This window comes from Alligator mississippiensis, chromosome 8, assembly GCF_030867095.1.
Source record: "Alligator mississippiensis isolate rAllMis1 chromosome 8, rAllMis1, whole genome shotgun sequence".
Lineage (NCBI taxonomy): Eukaryota > Metazoa > Chordata > Crocodylia > Alligatoridae > Alligator > Alligator mississippiensis.
In genome coordinates this window covers 5,593,829-5,609,914 of record NC_081831.1, presented here as the reverse complement: position 1 = coordinate 5,609,914, position 16,086 = coordinate 5,593,829, and the positions used below count along the sequence as shown (strand labels likewise).

Below are 16,086 nucleotides of genomic sequence, written 5' to 3'. Positions count from 1 at the left end.
AATTTTTTTCCCTCCTATTTCACCCCATTTGGGGGGGAGGTTTTCCTTAATTAGGATTTTATCCTAATTCACACAGATAAAAATGGTTCTGTTCTGAATTCATTCTGTAAGCAAATGTTCACAAGATGAACAATTAAAGTCAGAAAATTTAACAGCTAACAAAACTGCAGTGACATGTAACATTACTGTGGGCGCATCTACATGAGATGCTACATTGCTGTACTGACAAGCTATGGCGACAGTGTCGGGAGGCACTTACTATTGCACAGTAGCAATGAGGTACTGCGCAGTAGGGTTGGAAACGACTCGTGCACTGCCGGGACTGTGCAGTACCGGCACCAATTGCGCAGTGGGGCACGTGTAGACGCACCCTGTGTGGACTGGAGCTGGAGCCTACAAATCCCAGTGCACAAGGGAAAGTTACTTCATTAATTGTCCCAGTGAATTCACTGTGGTTACAAGGCACAAAAGCACCTCATTCATTCCTCTGCAGTCTGTGACTAAGTACTAGCCACTGGGGCTCTGGTGAAATTTCAGCACAGGAATTAAGAGATAAATAAAACTCTATTTATAAAATGATGCGCTGGTTGTGTAGTGTAATAAATGAAACTGTACATACATTATTGTTCTGCCCTGGAGGGAATGGACAGGGATTAGCCCTGATACTGTATCTGCTAGCAGAGACTCGTATACTTGGGGCAAGGAATCCCACTGACTTCAGTATGCATTGAGTCCACACTGTTGGGGCCTAGTATAAGATTAGGACTGTGTTTTGGAATATTTTGTAAAAAATAATAAAATAGAGCAATGCTTATTACTAACACATTGCAAGGAGAATGCAAGTCAGTACATTACACTTGTTTTAATTGAAGTAAAATAGTACAGTCAAACTGAAAACTCAGATATACAAAGAACACCTGTAGGATTTTGCTATTTACAAACCAACATTTTCCAAAGTGGTAAAAAAAAATAACCAAGGTTAGAAACTGTACAGTTGACACAGCTCTTTCAGTAATCTTATCATTTTCATAACAGTACCCTATATGGATTTTCACCTTTCAGTTCTCTGAATGTTATGTACAATAGATTGCTAGGCACACACTGTTAATTCTCAGTCTTCCAAGACCAAAGTGGATTGCATGGACTTTAAGAACAACAAAGAGACAAAATAAGGCATATAGTAATATAAATAATAGGTACAGCTTGAAATAATGCATACCCTTTTTGTGAGATATAGCATCTCTGGTGGATTGTTATCTGCGGTAACCCAAAATAGCTCCAATGAAGTAAGAGAACTCTGAAGGTTTATACCAAGTGTGGATCTGGCCTCAATAGTTTGCATTTGTGATAGCAGTAGTTTGCACTAACAGTATAAAGTAACACCATGGTCATAGTGGACAGAGATTTAACATGAGTGACTGGGGGTATGATTTGCAGAAGATGCTAAAGAAGCTTGTTCTCAGATCCCATCAAAAGTCAATGGAAAACGGGCATCTAACTCCTGTATAGCTTTTGGAAAATCCCATAGTGAGGTATACTTGACTGGGATGGTTATTGATCATTACTACCTGATTAGAAATAATACACAGCAACGATGAAACATATATCATAGTAAATCTCAAATCAAGACGCAAGTTGCACTTTTGTAATTGTTACTATTAGTTAGAAATGTACACATATCCTTTATGACAAGAAATCCACAGTAAAATGATACCATCAAAACACACTCTTTGCTGCCTACCAAAAAACATTTTTTTTTTCCTAGTAGTAGTTCTTTGAGATCAGATACTTGCTAAGCCCGATCCTGGATGTATTCCACACCCAAAGCTGCTACTCTCTTCAAAGGGAGCCATGTGTGTGCAATGGCTGGAGGATGAGGATATGCAAGTAAGCATCATTTGGAAAGAAATCTCTTTAGCCAATGTTTAACATGGTTGACTATCCTATAAATAGACAATTGTCCTGGAAGAGCGGCCTACAAACAATAAACCAAGTCAGGACACAGTGGGGGCTTGCTCCTCATCACAAGTAGCTGAAGGAGTTAATTGCCATTCAACACGGGGAAGATGACATTTGATCATAATCTGGACATTTAAGTAGAGCAGGGTAGTTACTGTTCATCTGCAGGGAAGTGTCACTGGAAATATCAGACGGGCTACGTCCGCGTACCCAAGCATCTGGGTGCAAGAACTGCCCGGAGTAATCGGAGCAGTTGCTAAGCCGCGGGCGATAGAAGCCAGGGTGAGGTCTATAGATCTCCTCAGCGGTGTATCTTTTCATAAACAGGTAAACGGACATCACGCCGGCACTCTGAAGGGGAGAAAGAAACAAGCTGCGACTCGTAGCAAACAGGACTGGCCTTACAGTTAACCCTAAGGAGCAAATGCTACTTCTGGACTGCATTGGCATTCCCATGGAAGAAAATGTCCATGAAACGATGGAGTGAACTTGGACAGAAGAGTAGGACAGCAATGTGGGTGCATGGAAACTAGGGTCCTCCTGCCCTGTTAGTGACTTCAGTAAAGCCACAGAGAAATTTCATTTCTCTTCCCCTCTATAGAGCGAGGATAACAGCCCCGTTACGAAAGCATTCTCCTCCTGAATGATGTATGCCGTCTGCTACATTGCAGTATCTGACAAAGGATGCAGGCTCAGTTGAAGGTCCTAGGATCAAGCCCTTTGTTTCTCTTACTGTGCAAATGCATTCCCTATATGAATGATGAAATGATCTTGTATTTAAAAGCCCCATCACAATCTTGCTCTTCATAATAGCCTTTTTACGAAGCTTGGACTAATGATCAACTCCTGGGAACTAAACACAGGTCTTACAGGCGCTTCAGAGAGCTCACACGGGCAAGTACCTACCTCTGTCAGAAGGAAAGAGATAGCCGAAAAAGCAAATGACCAGCCATATTTATAACTGAAGTAAGTCTCAGAGTCCTTGGTTCTGTTCAACATCTCATCGTTGATGCTGGATATGTACAATACCAGCCCCACCACAAGAGATAAACCTGGAAAGAGATGGGGCAGAATTACAGCAGGAAGATGTTCCCCAGCAAAAATATATGAACGTTCATGTTCCTTTTTCTTTTAAGGCAAAATACATACCTAAAATTTAAAGCAAGTAGGCTGCACTTAGAATAATTAGAGAAACATGCTTCACCTCATTGAGCTAACTGGTGCATTTGTCATTGTAGTCAAACCATTATGTTCTTAAGCAAGGTCTTCTGAATTACAAGTACTCTGTGTACAAAAATGCTTTAAGACTTAGCTGTCACAGCTATTTGTTTAGCACTATGCTAACATTATGAATAAAACATTCACTTGTCTCATGGAGAATGATTATTTTAAAGTTCCAAAATCTCATGCGTCTGATTTACTATAAGAAATTAATGGCCTGTATTTTAAAACATGGGAATCCAAGATTTTGAGAGCAAAATTCCATATCTCATGACATCAATTGAGTACCAAGCCAGACAGTTAAGGGGCTAGCACTTCTATCCCATAATGAATGACCTGGAGGCCCAGTGAAGAGTCCTCTGAGCCCAAAAAGGCACCAAGACATATGCTAAAAGATAATCTAGAGAGTACTAAAACTATTCTGGAAGTACCAAAATTGTTTCAGGATCAAATATTTTTCCATCATTAATCATAAGTTATATCATGCAGTGTAATATTAATATGGACTTTCTTTTGTTTAGTAGCTGGAATTTCTGAGGCTAAGACTTGTGTACTATGAACCTTATCTATATTATATAGATATGCAGAAAAGCAGGACCTGGGGTCACAGTGGACAATAAGCTGAATCTGAGCCAGCAGTTTGCCCTTGGTACCAAGAAGACTAATGGCATCCTGGGCTGCATTGGTAGGAGCGTTGCCAGCAGATCAAGGGAAGTGATTCTTTCCCTCTATTCAGCACTAGTGAGACCACATCTGGAGTCCTGTGTCTAGTTTTCGGTCCCCCACTACAGAAAGGATGTGGACAAATTGGAGAGAGTGCAGCAGAGGGTGACAAAAATGGTTGGGGGGCTGGGGGACATGACTTGTGATGAGAGGCTGAGGGAATTGGGCTTATTTAGTCTGGAGAAGACTGAGGGGAGGGCGGGGGGTTGAAATTTAATAATGGCCTTCAACTACCTGATGGGGAGGTTCAAAAGAGGATGGAGCTGGACTGTTCTCAGTGGTGGCAGATGACAGAACAAGGAGCAATGGGCTCAAGTTGCAGCAAGGGAAGTTTAGGTTAGATATCAGGAAGAATATTCTCCCTAGGAGGGTAGTAAAATACTGGAACAGGTGACCCAGAGAGGTGGTGGACTCTCCATCCTTGGAGGTTTTTAAGACCCAGGTAGACAAAGCCTTGGCTGGGATGAAGTAGTTGGGGCTGGTCCTGCTTTGCGCAGGGGGTTGAACTAGATGTGACCTCCTGAGGTCTCTTCAACCCTTGTTTTCTATGATTCTATATCATAAGGGATAGGCTCACAAGCAGAGCTGACTGGGAAAGTATTATCCCTATGAATATTTTCACAAAAAGCTTTTAAAGAAACCCCCCAAATTTTTGAAAAAGTTCAGAAGGACTCTTTTCCAAAAGTTTCCATTTAGTCATAAAGCCATTTTTCTTGACAGATTTTTTCACTGAGTCTATGGCAAATGTTAATAGATTTAAATGGAATATTCTACTTTAAAAACTGTGGCACAGATGTAGCTTAAAATTTAGGGTTTTCTTTTGAATACGAGTATGGTAAAAAAATATTAATGCCAGTTTATGGCAGCTTTATACATTTGCAGAGTTTTCCTATTATTTCCCCCTTAAATACAAGGTAGATGCCTTACTCTCCATATGCAAACAAGGCAGATGAGTTAGGAAGCACAAGGGTCATATCTTGCTAATAAAACTCACCAGACAGGATGAAGAAGATTCCTGATACAAAGGCCAGGATGGTTCTGTGGGGCCGAATGTGTCCAATGTTGCTCAGTATAAACCCAATGAACATGAAAAAGAGACTGACTAAAGGGAATGGTGTGGCAGATCGAATCATCTCTAAATGTTAAAAAGACGGAAAAAAATGAAAGTGCAGGGTGAGTGTCGCTGGGCTAACCTGAGCAACAGCATCCTCTTTCACTCTTCTGTACATCTACCCACACTTGCACTGAAGTAGGGTTAGCAAACATCTGTTGATGTTCAAATTCCCACTGGTTTCCACATGCAGCATTATCAGTGACCACCCACTACAGTATTTTCCTGCAGCGCATATAACCCTTGTATTTATTAAATCAAAACATGTCATCAAGGTTCAATCAGCCTGAAAAGCTGCAAAGGCAGAGGAATATACAGGGAGAATTGAGCCACTCCCTCCTTAAGCTGTCTCACTGGGACTACTCAACATAAGAAGACTCATACAAAATATACCAGGACAGACATTCCTGCAAACTATTCATCCAGTAAGAAGCAATTGTAAACCCATGTACTCCAGTAAGTAACAGACCCTGACAACTCCTGCAACAGGAAAAATCTCTCTGGGCACATCTACACAAGATGCTTGCTGCGGAGTTGCCTAATTAGCTCCACAGTAAAGTCTCGGTGTCTACACGTGCAGTCCTATTAAACCGCAGTAAACTAATAAACGCTGTTATAGGTTAATACTTGTAAACACAAGTACTATCTTACAGTGGCATTATTTAGGGTGCCACAATGCATGTGTAGATGCTGCCCCAGATGACTGGAGCATGAGGGTGTTTCAGTGCAGGGACTGCCTGCTGGCTAGCCCTGCACTGGAGCACACTTGTACCCCAGCCAGCCCCTCTGCAGCACCTTGAGCCAGGTTGGATCAACCCCAGGCTGGCAGGCTGGCCCCCTAGGTCTCCTGCTAGCCAGGGCTGCTCCGACTTGGCTCAATGTGCTGCGGTTCCAGGTGCATGTGTAAACGTGGCACCCGGGAGCAATAAACTCCACTACGAACTGTACCGGAGTTTATTCAGTTGAATTAATTGCACGTGTAGACGCGCCTCTAAGTTTGACACCTTCTAGACCTGTGAGCTTCCTGCCTTCAGAGGGAGACAGATACTTAGGAGCATGTCTAGCACTTCACCTCGTAACAATTGGAATTGCATGTAAACGCCAGCTCCTGCACTACGACACACCATTAATAGTGAATCGGAAGTCTCTCTCTATGTTCAGTGTTTTGAAGGGATTTCTTTGTGACCCTTAGGGTTGTTTGGTTGTAGCCTTGTTGGTCTAAAGACAGGCAGACAAGGTTCTTTGGATAGATGTGATATCTTCTACTAGACCAAAAAAAATTGCTCTTTGCAAGCTTTTGGGCACAAACATCCTTCTTCAGGCATAGGGAAAGTCTGTGGTGATTGTGTGCTTTCCTGGGTAGTATGGAAGACAAAATGCAAAATGCAGGTCTGTGAAAATGCCAGTGTGTGGCAGTAAGGTTCAAAGGGAACGGGAGACAATAGGTGTGAAAAGGTAATGGTGCAGGGGGAGAAGGTGATAAAACGTAGCTGATAAAATGCAGACAGGTCACCTGGGGCTATCAGATGGCAGGCAGGTCATAAAGTTATGGCACATGATAACCTGCCTGCCATCTGATAACCTCAGGTAAACTGTCTGCATTTTACCAGCTACATGTTATCACCTCGCCGCCCCCCAACTGCCTTTGCACACCTATTGTCTCCTGTTCCCTTTGAACCTTACTGTCACACATTGGCATTTTCACAGGCCTGCACTTTGCATTTTGGCTTCCATGCTACCCAGGAAAGCACAGAGACACCACCAGACTTTCCCTATGGCTGAAGAAAGGCATTTGTGCCCTAAAGTTTGGCAAGAAGAATTTTTCCAACTATTAGTTGGTCTAATAAAAAATATCACATCTACCCAAAGAACCTTGTCTGCCTTTGTGACCTTTTAGCACTTTAGCTGGCTGCAAAGAACAGGGGATATAATAAAAAAAATTACCTACTTAAAACATTTATTGTTGATTCCGATGTCAGCTGCACATTCATGGGCATGACATATTCTATAGTGAAACATCGGCCACGCTCCTCACCTGCAGGAAGGAGAATCTGAATCATGCTTCTAACTTAATTAAAATTATAATGAATTTAAAATAAAACACATTTCCGGATATATAAAGCAAACCTGGGGTTTTCTGGTGCTCTTTGAGTCCTAAGTGCAATTGTCTGGTGAAAATATCCATTACTATATCCTTGAGGGATCAGCTGTTTGGCTTTTAAAATGTCACTGCTGAAAGAATGATAGCCAAGGGAGTAGTGGTAGCGGGACTCACGTATAGCTCAGAAATATGTCAACTCAATTGATACAGCATTCCCATCGTGTTGGCCATTTAGAAAATGTATTGGGAAGGCAGTGGAAAAGAAAAAAACAGCTCCAAGATGTGGTAAATGCATGGGTGAGATGATTGCACTATTAAGGTTTATTTAATGAACTAAATATAAACCATTGCTCTCTACTATGAAAAAGCCCTGAAAGCTAGTTACCAGTCTGGGAGATATCCTCAGACCATACACTCATAAACTGGGTAGAAAGAAGTCGGATGAGGAGGCCAAAAGTTTAACATTTGATATAAAATGTCTTATTAATATAAAAGGAAAGCATTGTGGGTAAAATCACCAGGACGCAAGAGACGTAGACACATTCCCAGCCCTGCCACAGACAGAGACCCCTCAGGGCAGTTATCTTGGCTTTGCTACCCGGGACTCTTTTCAACCAGGGGTGCAAGCTTGGCAATGGTCCTGCAGAACAGGACTGCACAGTTATGATCCTGCCCTTCCCCTTCCCCGTGCATCTCGGGCCCTTTCATAAACAAAAAGGGCAGGATTGGGACCTCCCAATACCTCCCAGGGGAGTGCTGCTGTCTCAAGGTGTAGGAAGGACTGATGGTTTTGGTTTACTGACAGTCCCAAAGGGGGGAAAAGAACAAAACAAAGCAGCTGACTTCTGAAAATGTTGTATCATTCAGCCCAGAACAATTACAGGCTCTTTTGCTGATGAAGTCTGTGAAGAACCAGGGAAGTCAGAGTGGCTGGGAGTAATTCCTTCTCTCCTGTGCTTCTGGGCACCCTAGCTGTGTGCCACCACTTCTCTGCACGGTTACAACCTGATCCTGAGGAATGACACTTCCCCTGTGGGAGAAGGACGTTTTGCTCATTTGACAACTAGGGAAACTGAGATACGAACTGGCACAGTTGCTCGCCCAAGGCTACGCAGGACGTCTGTGGCAAAGATGGAAATAGGAGCTAAAATTCCTGGCTCCCAGTTGCATGCTCTTGGAGACGGCCCTTTCCCTTTAAGACCACATGCAATGCTATCAGTCAGTGTTTCTTTGTGCAAGTTTCTTTTTACATACCTGCCAGGAAGCAGACCCTCCAGAGCCCAGAGTGCAGTGACATTTTGATTTCAGTGGACTGATTTTGGGGCAGGATGATTCCTTCTTCCAGGTAGAGCCAATAGTCAGTGCTAACAGAAATTCCTAAGAGGCCCAAGCCACAGACAGCAAACACACTGCTGAGCAGAGTCAAAGCCTTCCTGCCACACGTGCTCATTCCAAAAAGCATCAGGGTTCGAGGTGACCAGAAGGAAGAGCTGGAAGGGAAAAAAGATGGCACCATGAATATGTACAATAGCAGCAGCAAATCTGCTTCCAGCTTTGCTTTCTTTAAGGTCTGCAGCAAGCTTTTCCCACTTCCCTCAGTTACTTAAGTAGAAATAAACTCCTGGACACAGGGATCCAGCTAGGAGTCTGATTTGACCCCGACGTGATTTGAACACGCAGCCTTCTGATCTGGAGTCAGACACGCTACCATTGCGCCACGAGGTCTTATGCTATTGCTTTGCCCAAGCAGATGTAGAGTTTGAACCAGATGCCACCTGACTGGCGCACAGCTTTATACTCGATCTTCTAATGCTCGCAGGCTTTCTGAACACAAAGCAAAGCATGGCATAGCTGGCTATAAAGTATGCAGAGATAACTATTCTCATCAAGGAGATATTATTCATCTATTCAATGCATCTGTTCAACAAGGACAAGTACAAAGTCCTGCACTTAGGAGGGAACACTCCCCTTCACCAGTGCAGGCTGGGGACCGACTGGCTAAGCAGCAGCTCTGCAGAAACGGACCTGGGGTCACAGTGAACATTAAGCTGAATATGAACCAACGTTGTGCCCTTTTTGCAAAGGTTAATGTCATCCTGGGCTGCATTGGTAGGAGTGTTGCCAGCATGTCAAGGGAGGTGATTCTTCCCCTCTGTTTGGCACTAGTGAGGCCACATCTGGAGTCCTGTGTCCAGTTTTGAGCCCCCACTACAGAAAGGATGTGGACAAATTGTGGAGGGCAATGAAAATAGTTAGGGGTCTGGGGCATATGATTTATGAGGAGAGGCTGAGGGAGCTGGGCGTTATTTATTCTGGAGAGAAGAAGACTAAGTGGGGATTTAATAGCAGCCTTCAACTACCTGAAGCGGGGTTTGAAAGCGGATGGAGCTGGACTGTTCTCATTAGTGGCAGGTGCCAGAACAAGGAGCAACAGTTTCAAGCTGCAGCAAGGGAAGTTTAGGTTAGATATCTGAAAAAACTCTCTCACTAGGAGGGTAGTAAAGCCCTGGAACAGATTATCCAGAGAGGTGGTGGAGTCTCCACCCTTAAAGGTTTTCAAGACCTGGCTAGGCAAAGCTTTGGCTGGGATGATGGAGTTGAGGCTGGTCCTGCTTTGAGTAGGGAGTTGGACTAGATGTGACCTCCTGAGCTCCCTTCCAGCTTTACATTTTCCATGATTCTATTGCTTATGCAGTGTCTATGTACTAAAACCCACGTCAGAGCCTCATTTATCAAAAGTATTTTATGCCTCCTATCACTGAGATATCATGCAGGATTCCTGAGCTATGCTATGTTGCAACAAAAAAAGAAAAGAAAAAGAAAAAAGAATGGGGTTAAATGATGTGAGCAGGGCTGGGGGAAGAAAGATGCAAGTCAGGAACCCATGGGTCTCTTCCCATCCCTTAAATATGAAGCCAATAATAGTTACTTACAGTAAGTAACAGGGGTGCTATAAATCTTTGCAGTTTGCAAAGCACTTTGAGAGTCTCCAAGGGAAAGCGTCTATCAGAACATCCTCATGATTACTAACCTGAGAAGCAGGCGATGCTTTGTTAAGTACGTCTTGCCACTAAACAGTCTTGTCTTGTGTCTATAAGTCAGTCAACAAGTCGGATCCCTTTCAGCACCAGAGCTTATTACAATGTATATTCTCCTTGATATCAAATAAATACATTAACCTCCCCATAAGGCTACAAACAGAATTTCAAGTGAAGTGTCTTTTGCCTTTTGCACAACAGTAACATGAAGGAACTGAACAGGTAAAGTACAATATGATAACTGTATTTATTGAATATATGCAGCATACAAAGATTAATGATATGTTCATACTGGTGCTCTGGTTGGTTTCTAAAACAGAGAACACTGAACTACCAGAAGGCTCACAAAGCAATTCAAAAGACAGCAACTTATTCCCATTTATATGTGCATATATTACACACACACACATGCCCCATGCTAAATGCTAATGAATTAAGTACATCTTGGTAGGAAAGATTTGTATATTCCATCAGAGCTAATACCACCATAGCAATTTTCCTTCTTCATCACCAAAGAAAGATACCAACCATAACACTTTATTAAATTAAGGCATTTGCTCTTTATGGAAATAGATTCTGCCCAGAAACTCTTGATTTTATCTTCAAAAAAGGCTGTCGCTTTAAAAATGTAGCCTGTGCAGAACGGTGCCATCACATAGTATGGTTAGCGCATGGTATCGTAAGCCCTTCCGCTATACCTTTGCTAAAAGGGTTATATATATCATTTTTAATGGCTCTGTCAGCTACAGCGAAACCAGGACAATAAATATTCCCAGCAGCGACTATGGGCATTTACCTTCTTTCAGCCACACCATAAAGATACAGCATACTGATTGCTCCCTTCATTCAAATGCTGGAGGACAGTGATCAGGCATGATCAGAGATACCATTGCTTTCCAGACACCCAACCACACTGTGGAAGTGCACATGAAATGATAGGTTTGAAGACATCCATATCCCTACGGAGAAGGTCAACTGCAACATATACATAATATATGTCCAAGAACTGGCACTTCTTCTGATGTCCTGGAGACAAGAAGCCAAAAAGGAACTGGCAGTCATAGAGGGGGGAAGAGATTGTTGTTTGAAAGACAGCTTTGATTTGCATCCTCAGATATGCCTGGAGTGGCCGTGACAATTTTACCCCACTTGCATCAGGGGAGGATAGTACGCAGAATGGTGTATTAAGGAGTCTCATCCATCCTTTACTTACATGCCTTTCCCCCTCATCACCTCTTCTGTGTTCCTCCTCATGAATCCTTCCTGTGACTGCAAAACCAGATCCTTTAATTAGCGAGGAGGAAACCAGTGGTTCTTTAAGAAGAGTGTGTAATTTTTCAGCTCCTTAAAGATATGCCAAGAAGGTGGCTATGCCAGCTCAGAGCCTTCTAAGTTCTGCTCCTGCAGTCGTCCCCGAATCAGATTTTCTAACCGCAGTGTCTAAAACAGCTACATTTCACTCCTGCCGGTACTAGCAAAACAGCAGAAGGAAACTGGATCCTATTCAAGGGTCACGTATCATCAAAAAATCTCTGCACTAAAAGCCTGCCTTAGAGCGGTACTGGGCTCCTAAAAGTCCAACTAGGAGTGTTCAGGAGCGAGTCTTTATTGCGATGCAGGAAACTATATATTTTTTCTTTCCGATCCTTTGTTTAGGACGAGGACTTGGAAAATCATACTAACAGGATTTCTACTCTTTCACTGGTATATTTCTAGCACTGATGCCAGAAGTTGGACTCCAGAATCATGCCATTCTGATTGCCAGTTTTCTTTCTTCTCCCCCATTTCAGTCTGACAACTCACCTCTGATGAGTTTGAGTGACACTTTATTAGTGTTCAGGATGTGGGCTTCCAAACTGCAGTGACAGCTCTCATCATGCCAGAGATAAGTATGGGGATAAGAAACAAGAACGAAGACAAGAAGAATTTGCTGTTTAAAAGTCCAATGCCTTGTGAATTAACAGGGCTCCTAAAAGGGACATTTTCAAAGGCAAAAATGAGAATTAGGTTTGAATTCCCAAAGAAGTCAGGCACTTAAATGACCCTTAGGCCCTTGTACATTATCCTACCACTGGAAAGAGGAGATTTTTCAGGTTCCTAATGATGTCAGTGTGAAAACAATTAATTGTATAGTCCTGATGATTTAAGATACTGAATTGTAAAACTGTCACTGCTTTTTGGTACGAGGCCAAGGACAAATACAGGAAGTCCAGAATATAATCTGCAATTCACACACGTTTCCTCCTGTTTTATAGATATGTCTCCTAATGGGAATTGCGCATGTCCTTTCCCAGGATAGACCCCTCCAGCAACCTTTGACATTACCATGGACATTTTTCTGTCACTGCTCACCCAAGTTCAGGAGGCTGCCTTAAGGTTCAGACCCATTCCTCCAAGATCCCTGATATAAAATATTATACTAGATGATGAAGCTCAATCTGGAAACCACAGTGCTTTCACACTGGCTCAGTAGTTTCCATAGTGAACTGGATCATCCATACATTCAGCTGTGGGCTAAAAATGGACAGCAAGCAAGTGTGCTCAACCTGGAACATGGGCAGCTTTCCTGTCACACCGACACACGTTACTGCAAGGCTTCGATGCTGGTTTCACTGGTTCTTTATAAAAAAGACTCCCCTCAGCCAGGGCAGGGAGGCAGGGGCTGGGGAGTGTGTGACCAGAAGACAAGGATGTCTTGAAACATTGAAAGGACAGAGTCTGAAACCTAAAGGGCTCTTGATGTGGATGTGGCGAGGATGCTGAATGGAAGGCTTCCTACACAGGGGCTTGTTATTTGTCCATAAAGCTGTTTGCATCTTGTGCTTTGTCTGCAAGTCACTTGTGACTGGTTCAGACTTCCCTTTGCAAACTCTGTTCATGACCAGCTCGGAGACAGTGATCCAGACCTCAGAGAGAACACAAGACCCGCTGGAGGATCTCGAGAGGCCGATTCAGGGTGCGTCCAGGCTGGACAGCGCCAAGACCATTCAAGGGATCTCAGAACAAAGTATGAGCTACGCACCAGGCTCATGCTGGCCACAGCTGTGAAGAAGCAATTACAGTGATGAGCCTCTGCGCAGCCTGTGGCCCAATAATTAGACTCCATGAGAAGACTGGAGAAACCACAGGGGTTCAGCAGCTCTTCAAATGCACTAAAATAATTAGAAATGTTTTGTTCTCTCTCTTTTATTATTATTTTTAAAGCAGGGATATTGAATAGAGGCTCTGCACCCAGAGAATGTGTCCGGAAGCCCAGATCCAGAAGCAGTGTCTAGCCTGGCCTGAAAAAGCAGCAGCCAGGGTTGTAGCAGACAAAACTCGGATTAGAGAACAGGATGCAATGCAACAGTGGGAGCTCAGTGCCGCGTGACATACGTTCTTCAGTGAACCTCCTCCCTTCCCCATGGATGCAGCCATTAAACTGCTGGAACTACTGGAGTTAATGGAATCATTAATTACTTAAATAATATAGAGCCTCACTTACAAAATGGAATAGCAATTACCACCGAGTTTACAACACGCTCAGAGGGAACAAATATTTGACTATTAAAAAAGCTTGTGCAAGACAAAGTTTGCTGGACAGATGGCATCGACTTTGCTCTGATTTCTTTAATTGAGATCCTCCGAGATGAAAGAGATAATTAAAGTGAAATCTAAACCGTGCATCAGGAGCCTCATCCACAGCGGAGAAGCAGCAAGCCCGCACAAAAAAGAAACAAGAGAAGGATTGTAAATTATGTGCATGTCATGGGGCCTGATTTCCCAAAGTGCCAAGTACCCACAACCCATTTACAAACTGTGGACATGCAGGTGCTAATAAGGTGTGTGCACTACGGTGGCTTAGAAATATTTTTGAGACTCCTTTCCGGTGCTGGTGAGAAGAGCGGGAATGAACTCAGCAGAGTGGAACAAAACAGATACAACAGGAGAGCAAAGAAATATAGTATGACAAGAAGTATAACAGCTATCCTATTTTTGATGGGTCTAAGATGGGCCTCCTTTCCCTGCAAATAAATGAAAGGAAGTGGGAGCAGTCTGAAATCCAAGTACCATCTCCCAGTGCTTGTGTACCGAACAGATCATGGGAACAAATATGAGGAGGTGGAGAACTTGTATTGCAAATCCAACTCAAAATAGCATGACAAGCAATATCAGACTACCATTGTTGGAGCAGGCAGAGAGATGTGGCTCACAAGTTCTCATGAGAGGTTTAAAATTGGCTGGCCATGAGTCTCTTAACTCTAAATTAATCCACACCAAGGATAATCCTATTACATTTTGCAGTTGATCAGGCACAGGAGCAGTTGAGATGATTTCATTTGAACGATAATTATAAAGAAACAAATCGTGAGCACAGAGTTATGGTGTTTGCCCAGTTGCAAGTGATCTAGTTACAGTTACATTGGATCTTTCGCTTTAATAGTCTCACTTGACTGCTCATAACTTCTGGCTACTTGCAGACATTAAAAAATTTAACACGAAAACCTTACTTTACTGGAAGAAGCAGTGCGTTACTTCGCCCCAGTTCTGCAGTATCTGTACAGATCAGGCGCTCGAGTGGGGCTTTTTGGCACTTGTATCTAAAGCTGAGTTAGTCTAAAGCTGATGTGCCGCCTCTTCAGGGCATGTGCTGGGCTTGACACAGGAACGTGCCGAGTTTAAAGTAAAGCGCTGTTGGGCAAGCCGGCTCTGAGCACAGTGGAGGTTAGCTGCATTAGTCTGAAATCAGGCAGAAGGTAGGGCAGGGCGGCAGCTTAGAGACTGACTGGTTCAGAGGGGTGAGCTTTCCTTTTCCCTTTATTGTTTCCAAATTTTGGATCTTATTCAAATGGTCTTTTTAAAAGTTTGGTTAAACAAAAATTTAAAAAAACCAAGACAAAACACCCCCCAAACAAAACAAAATAAAAACCAGTCATTTTGAGGCTATGGAAGCCTTTTGAAAACAGCAATGTTTCATGTATTCCCTTCTATTGTTTTAAAAACAGTAGTCAAAATTGAAAAAAAAATTGGTCTCCGAAAATTAGGCTTCCTAAAAAGTGGCCTGAATGTCAAAGGAACTGCGCCTCCACAGCTCCAATTAACCTCAAAGTGAGACATGTCTTCAGCACCTCTAAAGAAATCAGGCCACTTACCTAGGTGCCTAAATGTGGATCCATGGTGTGAAGACTATTGTCAGCGCTCTGTGAAACAATACTAATAATATCATTTCATCCCCAAAATATCCCCTACATTGAAAGAATATCAAGGCTGAAAAGTGAGGTGTTCAAAAATCAGGAAGCAGCAACACAAAGGTTGTTGGCACAAATCTCATTCTGCTCAGGACATCTGTATTGCATTATCCAGCACTGTTTTTTCTGGGGGACTCCAAGTTCATTAAGTGCACAGGATGCCCCGTGTTCGGTGAACGTGGTGGCACAATATTGCCTTTCATCCCCATCGTGTAATAATGCACGATACCATTACTGCATCCTGTCCATGCCCTGCATTGAAATGGATTCTTTTGTCAGCCTCAGATTTGCTCATTACTCTGAGTTTATCCCCAAGATAACTGAATTTCTCCTCAACAGCTCAGATTAGGAAGGATCTCAGTGCTCACTTTACAAAGCACAGGGAGTAAGCAATATTCCCTAGGTCATACAGGGCATCTATGGCAGACGTGGGACTTGAACCCACATCTTCCGAGACATATTCCAATTCCTTGTTCAGGAAGCTGCTTTCTCTCTTCAAGTGGACTCTCTCACTGTACGTGTCAGACGTATTTACCATGCTATAGCATTCGCAGCTGTCCAAATGTTAGCGCCTAACTTTCAATGACCCTGGAAACTTCTAATTACTAAGAAAAAAACACCACAGTGCACACAAACTCCACGTTAGGCCAGATGCTTACATTCAAGAGCTCATTAACAATTAGTTGCTGCATCGAAATATAATCC

The 16,086-nt window shown here is 43.0% G+C and overlaps 1 protein-coding gene and 1 non-coding gene across 2 annotated transcripts in view; both read right to left on the bottom strand.

The window, feature by feature from the left end:
• Window positions 1-847: 847 nt before the first annotated feature.
• CACNG5 (calcium voltage-gated channel auxiliary subunit gamma 5) overlaps window positions 848-16,086 on the bottom strand; it is a 33,340-nt gene continuing 18,101 nt past the window's right edge. The window contains exons 2-6 of the mRNA XM_006260267.4: window positions 8,370-8,605; window positions 6,963-7,049; window positions 4,898-5,038; window positions 2,866-3,011; window positions 848-2,310 (exon numbers count right to left, since the gene is read on the bottom strand). Coding sequence (XP_006260329.2) covers window positions 2,053-2,310; window positions 2,866-3,011; window positions 4,898-5,038; window positions 6,963-7,049; window positions 8,370-8,605 — 868 coding nt within the window. The 3' untranslated portion in view covers window positions 848-2,052. The remainder of the gene's footprint in view (window positions 2,311-2,865; window positions 3,012-4,897; window positions 5,039-6,962; window positions 7,050-8,369; window positions 8,606-16,086) is intronic.
• TRNAW-CCA (transfer RNA tryptophan (anticodon CCA)) lies at window positions 8,769-8,840 on the bottom strand. The gene has a single exon. It is a non-coding gene; the product is annotated as a tRNA-Trp (tRNA).